Below are 16715 nucleotides of genomic sequence, written 5' to 3'. Positions count from 1 at the left end.
GGGACTCGAAAAGGTGTGTGCGAGAACAATGATTGTTTGGCACAAATAGCAGGGTTTTCTTTGTCTTTTGATCCGGTTTTTTTGTTTAACATTGCAAACAAGAATCTCATATAAATAATATTATGGAAATCACATGCATAATTATGATTTCCGCCGTGCCTTCAAAATATTGAATTGAATATTCAAGCAAGTGTTTCTCCCGAATTCTTATGTTATAGTTTTTGCTTTGATAGTTTACACGGCAAATAAAAATTAATTGTCTGCTTCATTTTTACACATTAAACTTAGAATGCAAATGTTGTATTTTTTATTTAATAATTATTGTCGCAATAAAATTTGTGAATTTTTAAAAAAATTTTTAATTATTTTTCTGCTTACAAAATTAGCTGAACATTTATAACTTAATTTGAGTTGTTCTGGAAGTGTTAATTGTGCAAAAATTTTGTTTTGGCTTTTTTCTTTATATTACAAAGTCAGTTATAATTGAAAACTTCGTCACCATATTTTTATCTAATGAGATACTCTTCAGATATAACATTGCTGTCTCATTATCTACGTACTTGTCATTTCTATTATATGAGGCGTTCGATGTAAGATATTTTATGAGCGCGCCAGCAATAGTTTTTGAAAAGCCTCCAGTATATTTTTCTGCTCTCGATTTGTTACACATTTCTAATTCAAAATTTTGCGAGCCACAACTTTATTTTCCTAGATATTTTACATAAAAAGTGTGTCAGCAGCTATGACATTTTGCAGCGAAGAGTCAGCGCGACGTGATTGGATTGAGAACGCGGCGGCAAGTGAGACACATATTGCCGGTGAATTTAAATATAATCAGCAGCCACTGCTGATTGTCATTCAATGCGGCGTCTTGGACTCTGATAATGAGAGCCAAAATACAGTTACGAGGAAGGTGCGTATATCAAGCGAAATCATTGAATTGCTCAGTTAACTTTTGAGCTGGAAGCGCGTCAATTGTACTTTTGGAGAACAATTTAGTGCCATTAAGTCCGGCAACCTCCTTCGCCAATTATGAAAATTTCTGATTGTTTCCTGGTTACAAGAGAGTGCCATTGTATTATAACTTAATTCTATTAATTTTTGAGCTCCTCATTAAATTTTGTTGTTATATATTAGAAAAGTGAATCGTTTGATCAATTAATTTCTTATCATGTTAATAAAAATAATATTTAATATTGTTTAATATTCATAAATTAAATTGGATAAAACATGAAATTAAAAAAAAATTTAATGACTCCAATTGCCAATAGCAATATTTTTTATTTTTTATTACACTTACATTTACAGAAGAGGAGTTAAATAAATGAATATTTAAATTTTAAATGAGAAAAAAATAATAATTAAATTTTTTGCAGATATATTATTTTATTTGTTAATATGATAAAAAAAAACTGAACGAAGGCAGATCTCATGCCTATCCTATTGCACGGCCTTTGCACGATTTTATTCTCTGCAAAATTATCAATTTCAGTAAGTAGGCAACTTGTTTCGCGTTAACGCCTTGCGTGTTGCATACAATTCTCATGTTCGCTAAAATACTGGTTAAATAACACATAAAAGATACGACTTAAAAATTGGCGCCATGTTAAAAAAAGTGATTTAATATTATGTACTTATTACTTTACATTAACTTAAACTATGACAACTTTATCTATAATGCACCCAAAAATTTACGGACTAAATTCTTTGGCGGCACCTGGCCTCTTTATTAACTCGATTGTTGATAGACCTTTTTTATACATACTATCGTATCAATTTGTTTGAAGATATTATGTAATATAACTTTATTTGCATATCAAAGAGCAATATCAGCCCAATACATAAAACATAATTAAAAAATTTGACGTAAAAAAAATTCGAGAGCAAAAATAAATCAAGGTACAAAAATTTACATTACAATAATTAATTACAAAACCATAATACTTTTTCTCGATTATCCCATTATCCCATTAAGAGAATCATCAAAACAATACTCTGGCATAAGATCACAATTATCACAAATCACATTAATAATAATTATTATAATTTGCTTTTATACTGGCGTATTTTTATGTTGCATTCAATATCAATATTTGTCAATAATTAATAATTTTACATTGCGTGAAGTAAATTAATAAATTTAGAAATGGACTTTCTAAATGATTTTACCATCATGCCAAAAATCAAGGGCCCACCAACAGTATCAACCTTCCACGTCAATTATGACTTTTAATTAATTTCAAATAATAATTAGCTTCAAGTATGAACTATTTCTAACTCAAAGTCAGGAATGTGGCGGATGCTGTGTCACTGTCTGGTGCGTTCGTGATTCCACCTCTTCTTGCACCCTTTTCTGGAGAGCATTCCTCGGCGCACGTCCTTGAAGAGGAGCACAGCGAGGCTCAGGAGCAGCAGACGCAGTTTTGCCGCGGCAGTGCTTCAGCGACAGGCGAGCAGTGAAAGTCTCATCGACGCGCTTCTTAAGCCAAGTAAGTACGTACACAGATCTTTCAAGTCCAGCATCCCTTTTTTCTCTTTTAAATGTTACTTGACCCGAACCGGCTGCTCTTTCTGGGTGACTGAAAAAGTGTGAATATCGAAGCACTCGCCGCGGGCTTTCGTTAAATTGGCTCGACCATGTTCACAGCGACTATTTTTTCACACGGTCAATATTATAGCACCCGATAGGAGTTTCGCCGGTAAAAGCTACATTTTATTGTCGGCTTGATAAAAATAATAATAAAAAATTCTGCAGTTTAGTGAGATCTTAATTTATTTTTATTTATCAATTTTGTCGAATATTTCCTAAAATAAAATAAAGACTATTAGGAGGGAATATTTCCTATTATAAAGGAAAGGTTTTCAAGATTTTCAATGTTATATAATTTTAAATGAAACCTAGCCTTAATACAAGCTTTCTATTTTCAATTTTTAAATTTTTATTCTCTTAAATTTAAAAATAATTTTTAATTCAAATTACGTCTGCACTTTATTTGCAGGGAAAGTGAAAAATAAAAATTTCTTGTAAAATGAAAGTGAGAGCTGCACTAAGCAACAATCAGGATAGCTTTATCAACAAGAAAAAGAACAAAGTATAAGGATTAGACGCAGAAGCTGTAAAATAAATCACATCATCAGATAGGTTTTCACACACCGCGAGAGAATTCCTCTGCGCAGAATGCTAATTGCGTATATATAAGCCTGTTGTCCAGCAACAGAGATGCAAGCAGCCGATAGAAACGCGCGGATTCCTCAGAGATAAAAAGAATTATTACTACGAAAGGCAGCCGAGTGTGTTACCTGCATGCTGAGCTATCTTGTTTATTTATTAGTATTATTATATTTTTCGGCCCGCGCGCGATGCAAACCACTTCCTTGAGCAAGAAAAAAAGAAGATACTCGAACAATGGCTGATGTGCGCGACCAGTTTTCAAATTGCCTCAGCACGCTCCTTCTACTTGCACAGATTTAATCCGGAATCCATTCATTTTCCTACATAAAAAATTCCTTCCAGATTGTCTCTGCACCATGAAATAATTTTCTTAAACGAGATTAAAAATAGATAGAAAAAGTCAAACAAAGGATGGAATAATTTAATAAATGAGAGGAAATTAAATCAAATATTTTTTTTTCACCCAACATCAAAATTATAATTTTTCAATTTATTTTTGAAGCCAATAATAATCAAATCAAATTTCAATATTCGCTGATTTGATTTTAATTGTATCTAAACACCAATAAATAAATAAAATATATTATATTTGTAAATGTTATTAAAAAAAAAAAAAATACTGACTAATTTTAATCCACTTTATTATGAAATTTTGCTATTATTATTGTATTTATTTAAATAACTATTTTTATAAATTTTACTTATATTAGTTTAAATCATTTAACTATGTTCTTATAAATCCAATTATTTATAGATAATTTACTATTTTTTAAGTTTATATTCTTTTAAAATAATTTTAATTCATGTGCCGGTAATTTATTCAAAATTTATCATAATTAAAAATAAAAATTTATCGATTCTCTCTTTTGATAGAACCAATAAATAATATAGTAAATTCCCAAGTTTCATATTTATAAATTAATTTATTTAAAGATAATCTTAAATTATTTATCGCAGCTCAAAGTTATTAAAATAATTTCTTTCTTGTGTTGAAAATTTCCAATTTAAAACAATTTGCAATTAGGAATATTTTGGTAATTATCTCACTACTTATTTAATCATCGTCTTAGAAATTACAAATGTAGAACCGGCCCTCTTGGGTTTCGACTTGATTTGAAGTAAGCCTTGAACTGACCAAAGTAGAGACAATAATTAAACATACACGCAGCCAACTACATTTCATCCTGTTTTTGGTATTGGTATTAGGAGAGGTAGGAGTTCCAGAGGAGGATGCTGCTCATAATGAACCTGGTGTCATCATTTATGCGCCAAGGTCGGACGCGCCAAGCAAAAACGAAGGTGCCGCGCCGCGCGTCTCGCAGACGCCTTACGTTAAATCGCGCGCGGTGCAGATTTGTTTATTCATCCCATAAGCCACGGCTTAATTGCAATAAAGCTATTTCTCTGAATTGTCATTTTTGATTGAACATGATTCGCGCATTCTGTATAATTAATTAAGTTTATTGTTAACCTGCAAATTTCTCTTTCTGAAGTAAAAAATACTTTAATTGAAGAAATTCCCCCTCGAGGTGATCATCTCGTTGAAGAACTGGGCTTTTCCTTGATTGAAAATTATTATTTTTAACGGATAAAAATATTTTAAAGCTGTTTGCTTTCAAAAGATCAAATGAAAAACACTTGTATAAATTAAAATCAGTTTTACGTCACCTCTCGTTTATACAAAATTTTTAATTCATTGAGTAAAATTGATTGATGAATCTAATTGTTGAATTGAAATTGATGGAAATTACACAATTATTTATTATGATATATTCACAAAACTTAAAGATTATTTCTTATTGCTTTATATTATTTTTCCAAATTTGTCTTTTGTTGTGTTTCTTATTTGGGACATAATTACCGATGGATGAGCATAACTACTTGCAAAAAAGTTTTTCATGAACCGGATCTTTTTCTGGCTATTAGGCGCATTTTATTGCCGAATTTGCAAATCGCGCGCGGATGAAAGTAATAAAAATTGCTTCTGCAACGATTTTATTGCCTTCCTCCCTCGCCGCCGACATTTGGAAATTTAACGCCTCTTTATTGATGCACGAACGAAAGTGATAACGCCCAAGTTAATTACATTCCGCAACTCATCGCAGTTTCGCGTGGCATATCAGGTGTTTCGCCCACTTCGCCGTGAAAGCAATGCAAATTGAAATTCACGCTTTTTTGTACATTTCAAATGGTCTCGTCATCGCCCTTTCTATAAAAATTGGATTTCCCGCCAGCCGGTGCAAAAATCTTTGGAATTAATTTAAGTATTCTGATCAAACTCCAACCAATTAGTTCCTCTCAGGCAGTAAAATGTGCTTCGAACCTCGTCGCGTAGAATTTCCCATGAATCATGAAACGAGTAATTTTGTCGAAGCTTTTTACAAACTTGGGATGACTTGCTGATTTAAAATACTCGCAGACAAAGCGACCTTCAATTTCATAATTAATGTATAAAATGCTGCAAGTGCAGACTAAACTCTGTACTGCGATGATTCGATTTTAAAAATTACCCTCAAGTTTATTGCCGAGGAAAGATTTAAACCTTTTTCTAAAGTGACGCAGAGAAATCCGAAGAATCCATCGTCACGCCTGTGTTGCCGGCAGTAAAATCTCAAGGAAAAACTCTTCTAATCGTATTATTATTTCTCGACTTGACTCGGCGCGCGCGATTATGAGGAAGAAGACCGAAGCGATGGGTGGCGTGTTGCTTCATCTTTTAACCTTTGCCGCATTATTTTCAACTTCCAACCCACATTTAGATCCAAAAGATTCGCCACAGCGGTGGACCCTTTACCTTGCCTCAGGGCCGCGGCTCTGATTTAACTTGTTACGCTAAGAGCCTCTTTTTGATTGGTGAGGGACTTGCTTTAGTTGACTAAAAAAAAATCCATGATTTTTATGTATTTATTTATTTAAATTATTATTTTTAAAATTATAATGTTAAAAAAAGCAAAAATAGTGAATAAGTATCTGAGCAAGTTCTATGTAAAAAATAGTAAAAAAAATAAGCTTTCAAAAGAAGTATTTTCCAATAAATTAAAACTAAGGCAAAATTAAGGTTGAGTGAATGAAGCTCTTTCTTTAATAAACAACTAAAGAATTAAAAAACTTAGCTACTGGTTTTGGTAATTAAATTTAATTTCTTTGAAATCCAGTGCGAGATTATTCTTTTACACAACAATTACGCCGTGTTATTATTCCCATTATTATCATTGAAGACCTTTATTGTCAGTTAAAGTGGAAACCTGTGGTTGTAAAAATTATTCTTCAACAAAGGCCTCTCATTTTTTATGCTCTATTACATTTCTAACACGATTTAATAATACCTCTTGGGAAATATTTCTCATTTGCGTGCGAATTAATTAACAGCATGTAATTGCTGTAATAAAAGACGCGATATGAGCTTATAAACAAAAGCGCGGACGAACAAATGGCAACAATTAATCAGAAAGTCAAGGCTCGCCACGCACATCTGAGAAGATGCCTGTGAGAACCTTCGGTAGCAAAAAGCTGATGATTGACGGCCTTACAGTAGCTAACGAGAAAAGCTACTCACGCAATTTTTAAGTTAGTAGAAAAAAATTAAACTGATGGATCGATTAAGGTGTCAAAACATAAGAAACCAATCTAAAATTGTAGGTGAGAAAATCATTTAGGTTTCCATAATTCAATTTAATTAAAAAATTGTAAGACTCGGTGTAAAATTATTTACCTAATTATTTATTCTGATTAAGGAACGAATTTTTTCATTTCTTGAGCAGAATTTCTCATTTCATCTAAAAAAAAAACATTTTGGACGGAGCATTGAAAATTTCCAAAGCTTATTTTGGTATGAAAGAATATCATTGCAAAAAATCAGCACATATATTTGCAGCATTTCGATAATATTAAAAAAAAAAATATGAATTGAAAAAATAAAAAAAATACAATTTTATGGATTTATTGGATTTTTGAGAACTTTGAAAATAATTTACTTGTTTGCAGAGTGAGATGGTCACATAGCAATTACATAACCTTGCATGCATACATAATTATGCAAATCACACTCTGCCTAGCTCTTGTTTTCTTGTGCTGCAAAAACGAGCAGCAGCCACCCTGCGTTGCATAATGGCCTGTTCGCCGTGGCTCCCATATAATTTACTGATACTGCACAGTGCATTCACTTTCTACAGGTAATTTATGCCGAGCAGAACAATAGCCCACGACTCTCCAGTGCAACCGAGCCGGACGATAAATCATGAATATCGTCTAGGATGCGGATCCTCCGCTCTTTTCAGCGGCACTGTCGTGGGAGCGCAGATTGAAAAGTCCGACGCTTAATTAGGGAAGCAATTGTATTCAACCAACGCAACTTACAGCAATTTAAATCCTCTCGTTTTTTGTGGCATCAATGAAAGAAAAAACCGCACCTTTTGAAAACACATCACGTGGCCAAAGTTCATCGTAATGATTAAAATCACTCAGGTCATAATGACTGGGCGAATATTTTTCAGATTTTCATTTTCTATTGAATCGCAAATCACCAATCGACGCTAATTTGTTTTCGATATTATTCGTTCAGATTGTTTTGTTCCAACCTTCAACGTATTATTTGTTGAAATCAAGTAGGTCATTACTCTCCGTGTGAAGGACACGTTTTAAATATTGTCAATTAATTTTGTTGATGCGTTAAAAAAATTACACTCGCTGTTGTGGGTTTTTGTTTACGAAAAGTTCTTCGTAATGGAGACATTCATAATTTTCATATTGTGATATAAATCTAGGCACAGCGTACAATAAAAAAATTCATTTTAACTTTATTTGATAATAAAACTTCTATTGTTTACGACTTGGTCGTAAAGTGAGAAATGCAAAAGGAAAATTGAGCGATTGACCTAATTTATGCATTCAAATAAAAATGAGTTTTTAAAAGTTTGTATTGTTCTCTGCATTTCATTTTCTGGATCTGGTTCAAAGCTTGGAATTTCTATTTAGCAAAAGCCTCGGGAAACATCCGAGTTTCTTATTCAGCAGAAAATTAATTGTAATTTAATTAGCCCTAATTCTCCAAAATTAGGCGCACCAAAACACACCTGCCTACCACGCACTTATTTTATACAAATATATTTATCTTTTCATCTAAGTTTGCATGCGACTGAAATGCGCAAAACTTTCTCTACTTGGCTTCCGCCCAGGCCGCGCACGCCGCCGAGCATCGCGCGCTGAATCGCACTCGAGTGACCTCTAAGGTCAAATCAAACTTGACACCTCTTACAAAATTCGAGTCTCCTCCCCTGCTGCATGATCTTTGACGTAATGCTGCGTGCATAAATACACCTTCCATACAGCCAGAGGTGATCCAGCTCGATTGTTCGGTGATGGACCCGTCACGCGCGGCGCCAATAAATTTCCAATCGCAAAACACGCGCTGACTTGACTCTGACGTTCGAGCTGATTTATCGCGTGCAACACTCGCACATTCATGCTGATTTTGACAAGTTGTGCACGTAAAGTCATAAAATTTCACTCAAGTCTATTTCATCAATGCTCTTCTTGGTGTAACTGTTGAAGGCTTAAATCTAAATTAAAAAAGAAATTGAGAGTTGTATTTGTTATAATTTCTTTTGTCTTTTATAGTTAAATTTTATAATTTTCAATATAACTTTTTCATTTTAACATTAAAACTGCTAGAGGTGTAGGTGAGAAAAATTGTATAATTTGATTGTCCTTAAATCAAAGACTGTTTTTGGATATGTTTATTTTAAAAATTGCGTAAAATAGAAAATTAAAATTTAATTGGTTATAATTTTAAATTTATTTTTGTAAATTTTACCTAAAATCAATTTATTTTAATAATTATTAAAAACTAAATATTAAATTATATTAAATAAATAATAAAGCAAGTAACTAAATGGTATAAAAATATGTAACAATAATCTTATTATAAATTATTATTTAAAATTTAAAATTTAAATTATAAATGCTATTTAGTGTAAAATAAAGGTTGAAAGTTGGAAATTAAAAATAATGTAGATGAGCCATATTTATGTTTCGAAATTAAATATACATAATAATATTAAAATATAAGTGCTGCGGATGGGGTCTTTGTGATCTCAAAAGTGTTATCAAAATTCCTGCTAGTGGTAGTGCCGTTCGTCCTACAATTCCTTTTTTTTAAATAAATTGTTTTAAACAATTGAATGTAATGTATTCTTCAAACAATGTGGACAAATAAAAACAAGAGTTAATTATTGATAAAAAAAATTATGTGAATATTGGAAGAAATAGTTATTTGACGCAATAACCATTACCCATTATTTAAATTTCAGCTGCAGGATGTAAATTTCTATTTCATTTCAACGGGAGGAAAATAATTGACGATTGCGCAAAATACCAGCAGTCTTTCTAATTCTCGTTATGAACAACTGTAGTCCCACCCAACGTTTTATGCACTTGAGCAATATTTCATTTTTTGCATGGGGGTTTTGCAAAGTAACAATTATTATTATTATTACTGTTTGTGCCGATGGAATAAATGGCATTATTTATTCCGCGAAAGGTGAGGACCCGATTATTTTTGCTAAAGCGTATTTCGCGTGTTGCAGATGTGAGCGGTGATGGCGAGACCCGAGAAAGCACACAGGAGGCGGCGGCCACTTTTCAGCAACGCGGTCCACCCAGTCTGCTGCGTCTTGATGACCATTTTATTTGTCATCATCCAAGCGTCGGAGGCGCAAAACGACCAGCAAACCACCACGCCAAAGGTGAAAGCATCTTCTCTCTATTCATCCTCACTCCGCGCCGCCGCGCGATTTTTTTATTCGCATTTTTCACATTATCGTCAGGTGGATTGATGGACCTGTCGAGCACGGCGGTTGCGATTAATTGAACACGTGCACGCCGAGAACTTGCGTGTGCGAAAAGCTTCTGTGACCAAATTAACTAACGGGGTTCTGGTTAATTGATAGGCCTGACGAAATGAAATGCGAAGCAAAAAATCTTAATTCGGCGGCTCTTGTTTGGAAAGACCTTGGGACATTTGACAGCGAGCCAACTTTATATGTAAACCTGAATTTTACTCCACAGGTTCAATTAATAAGTAACTTTAGGGCAGGTTAAAAAAGCTTGTTAATTGACTTTTCGTTTTTGACCTGCTTAACATCAATTGGCTTCGTAGAGAGAAGAACTAATTAATTTTGAAAAACCTATTTGAGATTTTCATGATTTATTGAAATAATGGTTAATTTTCAAATTATATACTAAAAAATAAACCTATTTCTACGTTACGAATGTATTTTTTATCATCAAAGGTTATTCTTAAATTAAAAACAAAAATTATTAATTAGTAAAAACGTCGTTTAATTTAATTCATAAATTTTGGTTGTTACTTTAGAATAAAATCATTTTTGCATGTTTCTAATAAACATCTTGAAATAGTGTAAGATATTAGATATTTGAGCATTCATCAGTTGCACAACATATAAACGCATCAAAATATTATAAAATGTCCATAAATCAAATTTTTACTTTCCACGTGTCTACTAAAATATGAGAATTGTCGCTTTGTCGTCAGAAGGCGTTATTTCGAGATAAAGGAAAATAATTCATTTCAGGCTGACTGGTATGAAATTTTAAAAGGCCACCACGTCTCGTGGTTCCAAAGCAAATAAATAATGCGAGTATAATCGTCACCAGCCCAGGAGGGGTGACGGGGCCACCAGTTCCCTCGTGATTTGTGGCAATGTTGTTTCGCGGGGCCATTTATCATTTTTTTGCAAACAATATATGAATGCCCTGCTGGCGTGTATGATGAGGCGCGCGTGCTGCACGTGTGTGTTAGTTGCTTGTCCGCCGCGTGCGGCGATAGAAATCATCGGACACGTCTAAACGGTCGAACAGTTGAACATTAATAAAGTTGCATTTTTGCGGCCCTGGCATTCGCGACTGTCAGCATCAAAACCTTTTTAATTGCAGAATTAAAAATCATGAAATCCCTATAAAATAGCGATATGATTATAAAATTGGGACAAATCAATTGGAAAAAACCTTATTTAATTTCATCCACTTAATGAGCAATCATTACTAAAATTGGGGTCTTTTTTTAAATCGATCGCATTTTTCAACACGCATTTCCTTTCTAGATGAGGCTGTTGCAGTGATTTGACTGGGAAAAATATATAAAAGAATGATGTGGAAACATTTTTTATGAAAAAAAAAAATGCATTTCTGAATCATTTCTAATGAGTTTATCTGGTCGAAGTGTTAAAATATTACATTTTTTCAATTTTTAGAATGTGGCTTCTATTAAAAAGTACAAAAAAGTTATTTCACTTATTTTTTATAGAGTACAACTTACAAGATTAGTAAAATAAAATTGAAATAACTAAAAATCTCAAATATATTTCCAACATTCTAGTTTAAAAAAGTTTACGGCATATGATTGCGATAAATCTTGTTATGAAATAATAGAAAATGGTAATTTCACCCTTCTTTAACTAACATTTTAACATGCGTATACAATAGATTTCAAGTCGTTTCTTCACTTTTATTTGATGATTATCTTGTAAATTTGGAGAAAATCGTTAAAACACACTGATCGTCCGCGTGCGTGTCGTGATCAAACACTTAATAGTTCATGAAATTGTTAGCTCACGGATTTTGAGCTAGTATGTCACGGCGTTAGGTGCACTTTTGGTCTCGCTTCAAATTCAACACCCACCGTAATTAGACGAGAAGACCCTCTGGCCCAAAATTGGTCACACCTGCATAATTTACAAAATCCTTACAACAAGTATTTGGCAAAATAAACAAAAAGTGGCTCCTCGCCTCCCACACGAGAGTTGGTTGATCAAGTCGATGTCGCGTTGACCCGGTGTCGACCCTAACGACTGAGAGTGACGCCGAATCGCTCGCAAGGCCGCACGCCAGTCGCAGGTGAGAGTTATCGCCCATTAGCATAACAATCGCTGCTGAAATTGAATACACGCGCATTCCTCGCCGATTAGCAGATTACCATGTTGCTGGATAATTTTCAAATTTGTCAGTCGCAGATGGCGGCGCCTGAAAAAACAACATGCATCCTAATTATGCGTCTCTGTTGTGGGAGAGCTGAACGTCTGCAATTTGCATAATTATATAAAACATAACGAGCATGAATCTCTGCTTATAAATTTAAATTTGTTTATTTGGCAAATCTGTTTCAATTTTCATTCCCTTTCTTTCAAATTGCTTGTTTTTAATAATTGATTGTAAAGAATGCGCGGAGAAAAAAATAATACATTATTAAAACTAGACTCAATTTATAACATTTGCTGAATATCCAACGACGCTAGTAAAATTTTTTTTAATACATTTGAACAACCTAAAATTATTTTTTATTATATTATTTTTTTGCAGTTCAATCGTCATTGTATGCTTCAGATAAATTTAATTTCTTAAATTTTAATCAATATCACCATCTCATGTATAGACAAATTTTGAGCAAAATCAATCATCTGCTGCTTAAGATTTGAGGAAGTAATTTAAATTATTTTAAAATAGCTCAATAAAAAAAAAATACAAAATAATTTAAAGCGTTCACATTAGCTAAAGAAAATTTTAAATATTAATGTAACGTTTGGTTGGTTGCATATTAATTTATCAAATAAGCAACAGAATTTCCCACACTTTTCCTTTCCCCACTTATACAATATTTTATAATATTGGTTGTATTTTGAAACAGTCGGTGTCAGATATTTTTGTTAATTGGTCTTTTAGTCCCAGCAGACAACATAATTATGCACAGGCGTGTGATCGCGCTAATGTATCTCGGGCCATGCAATGTGGTGCACCAATAAAATAATTCCCACAATCGCCTTTCCCGCTCACGTCAGTCATGCCCACCGTCACGACTTTTGAGAAATGGTTTTAGTTGCACTGCTTTTGTACCTCGATTGCTCAAGATCGCCGCTTCTTTATTGATTTTCTGTCATGTGCTGAAATATAATATTTATCTTGGCGAATCGGCGGCTCTCAGTCGAATAACTGCGCATTATTCATTATTCAGCACACGTTATTGCTCGCATGAGCCATTCGTCAAAATGTGTTCAAGATAACACTCGAAATTCAGTCCATCATCACGCACACATGCACCTGAAGCAAACGAAACCATTTGCAAAAATTTCTTCTGCGGCCATAAAACTGTTTACGAATACAATTTTTGTTCAACATTTTATGTTTACAATAAAAATGTTGTCTTTAAGTTGTAAGGTAAATGAAATTGTATATACAACTCTGATGAGCAAGTATATTTAAAGAGTTACATTATAAAGCCAATAATGTGAATCTTATTTTAATCAGAGTTCAGGCGATTACTTTAAAAAAAAATTGAATCTAAATTTTAATTTATGCTCCTTTCCTCTGGCCAGCAAAATCATGAAAAAAATGCATAATTAGCATTCGACAAGCTATAGCAAAACTGCAAAAAATCAATTAAACCTGTATTTAATTTAATTTTTATTTAAATTAATTCACAATAAGCATAATATCACCGTGAATATGCCAGTGAAAATATTTCCAACATCAGTTTCGTCTAGGATTTCTAACTAATGAGTGGATCATTATTTTTTAATGTCCAACATGGATTGGCGCCATATAAACGTTTAAGTAAGAACACCTTCAAATGAGTAATTAGTTTTTCTCCTAATGTGTATTGATGCAACAAATTTTTCCGGACCTCCATAAATGGAAGAACACACACGTGCGCAGGCGGCATGATGAATTGCAGCCCTTGCTAGAAAACGAGTTTGCGACTTTTATGTTCTTAGAAAACATATTACTTTGTACCTTTTTATTGCTCGCTTACGTTATTACCGCATTGTGTAAGATCGACGTACGTACGAGTTGTAAAAAGTGAAATGGCCCAAAGAATATAACACCAGGCTTATTGTTCTCAAATTTTTCCTTCATTTTCAATCCGTCGTAAATTAAAAATTATCTTCGACTTTTTACCTTAAAATACCTGCCATGTGACCAGTTGTGCATCAAATTGTTTACAAAACTCAGTTTATAGCCTTCACAGACGATCTTGATGTGAACAAATGCAAAATTCTTAATCACTGCCAAATCAATTTAACGGTGCAAAGGAATGTGCGGCGCCATGCAGATGTGCGTTTGTGGCCAAGGCGACCCGATCGGTTCCAAACTCATTCACGATCTTGCCCTTTCACCTGTAAAAATCTGTGAGGCGGCGACTGCACGCTACTTATTTTTATCAATCCAGGCCAATTTATCCCAGCGTCGGCCCTGGCTTTTCGCATCAACCTTTCTACCACGCGTGTCATCAGCAGTTGGATCCGTACATATGAGAAATAGTAACGAGATGATTATTATTTCGCTGCAAATCTCACCTGTGTTTGCTTTGCTCTTTAATGACGCGCTATAGAAACGAATGGAATGCGAAGCGCTCTTTCCTCGTTAAACCTTCTCTTCAGAAGATAAATAAGCATCTCTGTGTGGCTAGCTTTAATTTGATTCCAATCAAGTACGGAAAGTGCAATTTTGCAACACAGTTAAAAAGTATCGTTTCATATTATAAAGGACTCGTAAATCATTTACGGTTAGGAAAGATATATGGTACTAATTATTAGATAAAATTAGACATAAACGTTTTATGGCACTTTAAATAGAAATCATTAAATCTTGGCTAATTCTCTCGATATTTTGTTTCTTAAAAATTTTTTAAATTAAATAAAATACATTTATATTAGTAAAGGTGGGAAAATAACGATAAATCACAATTAAATTTTAGCTTTTAACAAAGGCTTGCAAATTTTTGACGCCAGATCACATAACGCCCACACTTAATCTGTTTTTTTTCGGTTGCAGCAGAAGCGAGAGGACGAAGCGATCCCGGTTACATCATTTTCGTGCAAAGGTCGGGTGCCAGGTTACTATGCAGATCTTGAGACTGGATGTCAGGTAAAAATGCGCTGAATCTGCCAGAGTGACAGCGCCGCATCGATCACTCTGTTTTACCGCACGCCCATACGTTTTGCTATGTGTGGCACATTTTTTAATTAAGCTATTCAAATCTTCATTTAGCATTGACATATATTTATATATAATATAATCAATTTAAATAATAAGTTCCAATGCACGACTCAATGTCAAGTGAACTATATTTTATTCTTGATCAATGGCGCTCTCATGAATAAGATATAAACCTTTTAGGTTGGTGAATCATATTTTAATGAATTTTATTGGATCCACCTACAGGTTTATCACATGTGCGCAGCTGGAGGTCAAAAATTCAGCTACCGATGCCCATATCAGACGCTCTTTCAGCAGCGTATGATGGTGTGCGATCACTGGTTCATGGTGGATTGCAAAAACTCTCACCTTTACTTCGCCGCCAACGAGAGAATTGGCGTCAAAAACCAACCATTTATTCAAAAAGATGAAAAAATCACCAGGGACTTTGGTAATAAATTCGCGCTATTTTTAGAAACAAAATTAATTATATATTTTATTTTAATTTTTTCCTTGGTTCAGTTGCAGATTCATTTTACCCTCTGAAGCTTGAAACTCGCGCCCAGGCCAAAGCAATTGAGGCGCCTTCGAGTTTCAACAGATTTCCGGCCAGTATAGAAGAGCCGGACAAAGATCTTCTGCCGCCATTGGAAAACAATGTCGACCTCACAGAGAGGGCTGATTTTGGATCCGACTTAGAAGATTCAACCTTGCCAAGCATCATCAACAAAGAACTAACCCCTGTGCCAAATTTTGCGCCCTCCAACAAACCCTTTTTCAGCCCCCGCACAACTGGAGTCACAAATTCACCCTTTAACCAGCCTTCGTCCAGACCGACCACCGTGAAGTCTGCGTCAAGCTTCCAATTCAGCAGGAGTCCTCCCTTTTTTTCGACCCTTCAGCCGCAAAATCAAACTGCAGTCCGGCCGATGGGACTTTCTTCAACCACCCTATCAGTCATAAAATCATCCTTCTTTGGAAATTTCCCGCAGGCAGTGAGCAGATCTACGCAGAGTTTCATCCCCAGCACCACCCCAAAGCCCCTGACCACACTATTGGACAACATTCTCAGTCCCTCCACCATCAACTCGCTGCTCAGAGGACCAACAAAGAAGAACAAGGAGCCAAAGCAACTCAGGGTAATGCTGGACACGAGGAGAATGTTTTACATCCCGGAAAACGACGAAAATTTGGAAAGCATACCTTCGGAACAAGAGCAACAAAGCATAAATTTCAATTTCCCAGAGCCACTTTCAGTTGATGCGAAACCAATGAGATTCAAGGAGCACCCACATCACGCTGTCGGAGATGAAGAGTGTCCTCCTCAGTGCTTCCCTGCATTTTTCAAACCAGGCACTTGCGAGCCCTGCGTTATTTTGCGGTGATCGTTTAATTGATTGTGCGCTCGACAAAAGGACTCCTCTTTTAATTAAAATAAAATTTATGAACTTTTTGCTGCAAATTTACCTGTATTACTGCAAAGTACCAAGTAGTGTTGGCATGTAGTTCCCGAATAAAATATTTTTTAGAATAACCTGATGTTTTTGTTTTGTTA

The 16715-nt window shown here is 34.3% G+C and overlaps 1 protein-coding gene across 3 annotated transcripts; it reads left to right on the top strand.

Moving 5' to 3' along the window:
• The first annotated feature begins 2387 nt into the window (after positions 1-2387).
• Positions 2388-16689, top strand: LOC132202360 (uncharacterized). 3 transcript variants are annotated; one of them, XM_059629228.1, is made up of 5 exons: positions 2388-2489; positions 9757-9915; positions 15017-15109; positions 15407-15611; positions 15683-16689. In XM_059629228.1, exons 2-5 carry the CDS (start codon positions 9769-9771, stop codon positions 16543-16545), a joined length of 1308 nt encoding a protein of 435 aa, XP_059485211.1. In that variant the 5' UTR covers positions 2388-2489; positions 9757-9768; the 3' UTR covers positions 16546-16689. The 3 variants fall into 3 exon arrangements, with proteins under 3 accessions (XP_059485211.1, XP_059485213.1, XP_059485212.1); XM_059629230.1 differs by having other exon boundaries at positions 15020-15109; positions 15683-16688; XM_059629229.1 differs by having other exon boundaries at positions 2395-2493.
• The last annotated feature ends 26 nt before the right edge of the window (positions 16690-16715 follow it).

This window comes from Neocloeon triangulifer, unplaced genomic scaffold (assembly GCF_031216515.1).
Source record: "Neocloeon triangulifer isolate White Clay Creek 2 clone unplaced genomic scaffold, ASM3121651v1 ptg000015l, whole genome shotgun sequence".
NCBI lineage: Eukaryota > Metazoa > Arthropoda > Insecta > Ephemeroptera > Baetidae > Neocloeon > Neocloeon triangulifer.
The sequence above is the reverse complement of the archived record's forward strand: the minus strand, read 5'-3'. Positions and strand labels throughout refer to the sequence as shown.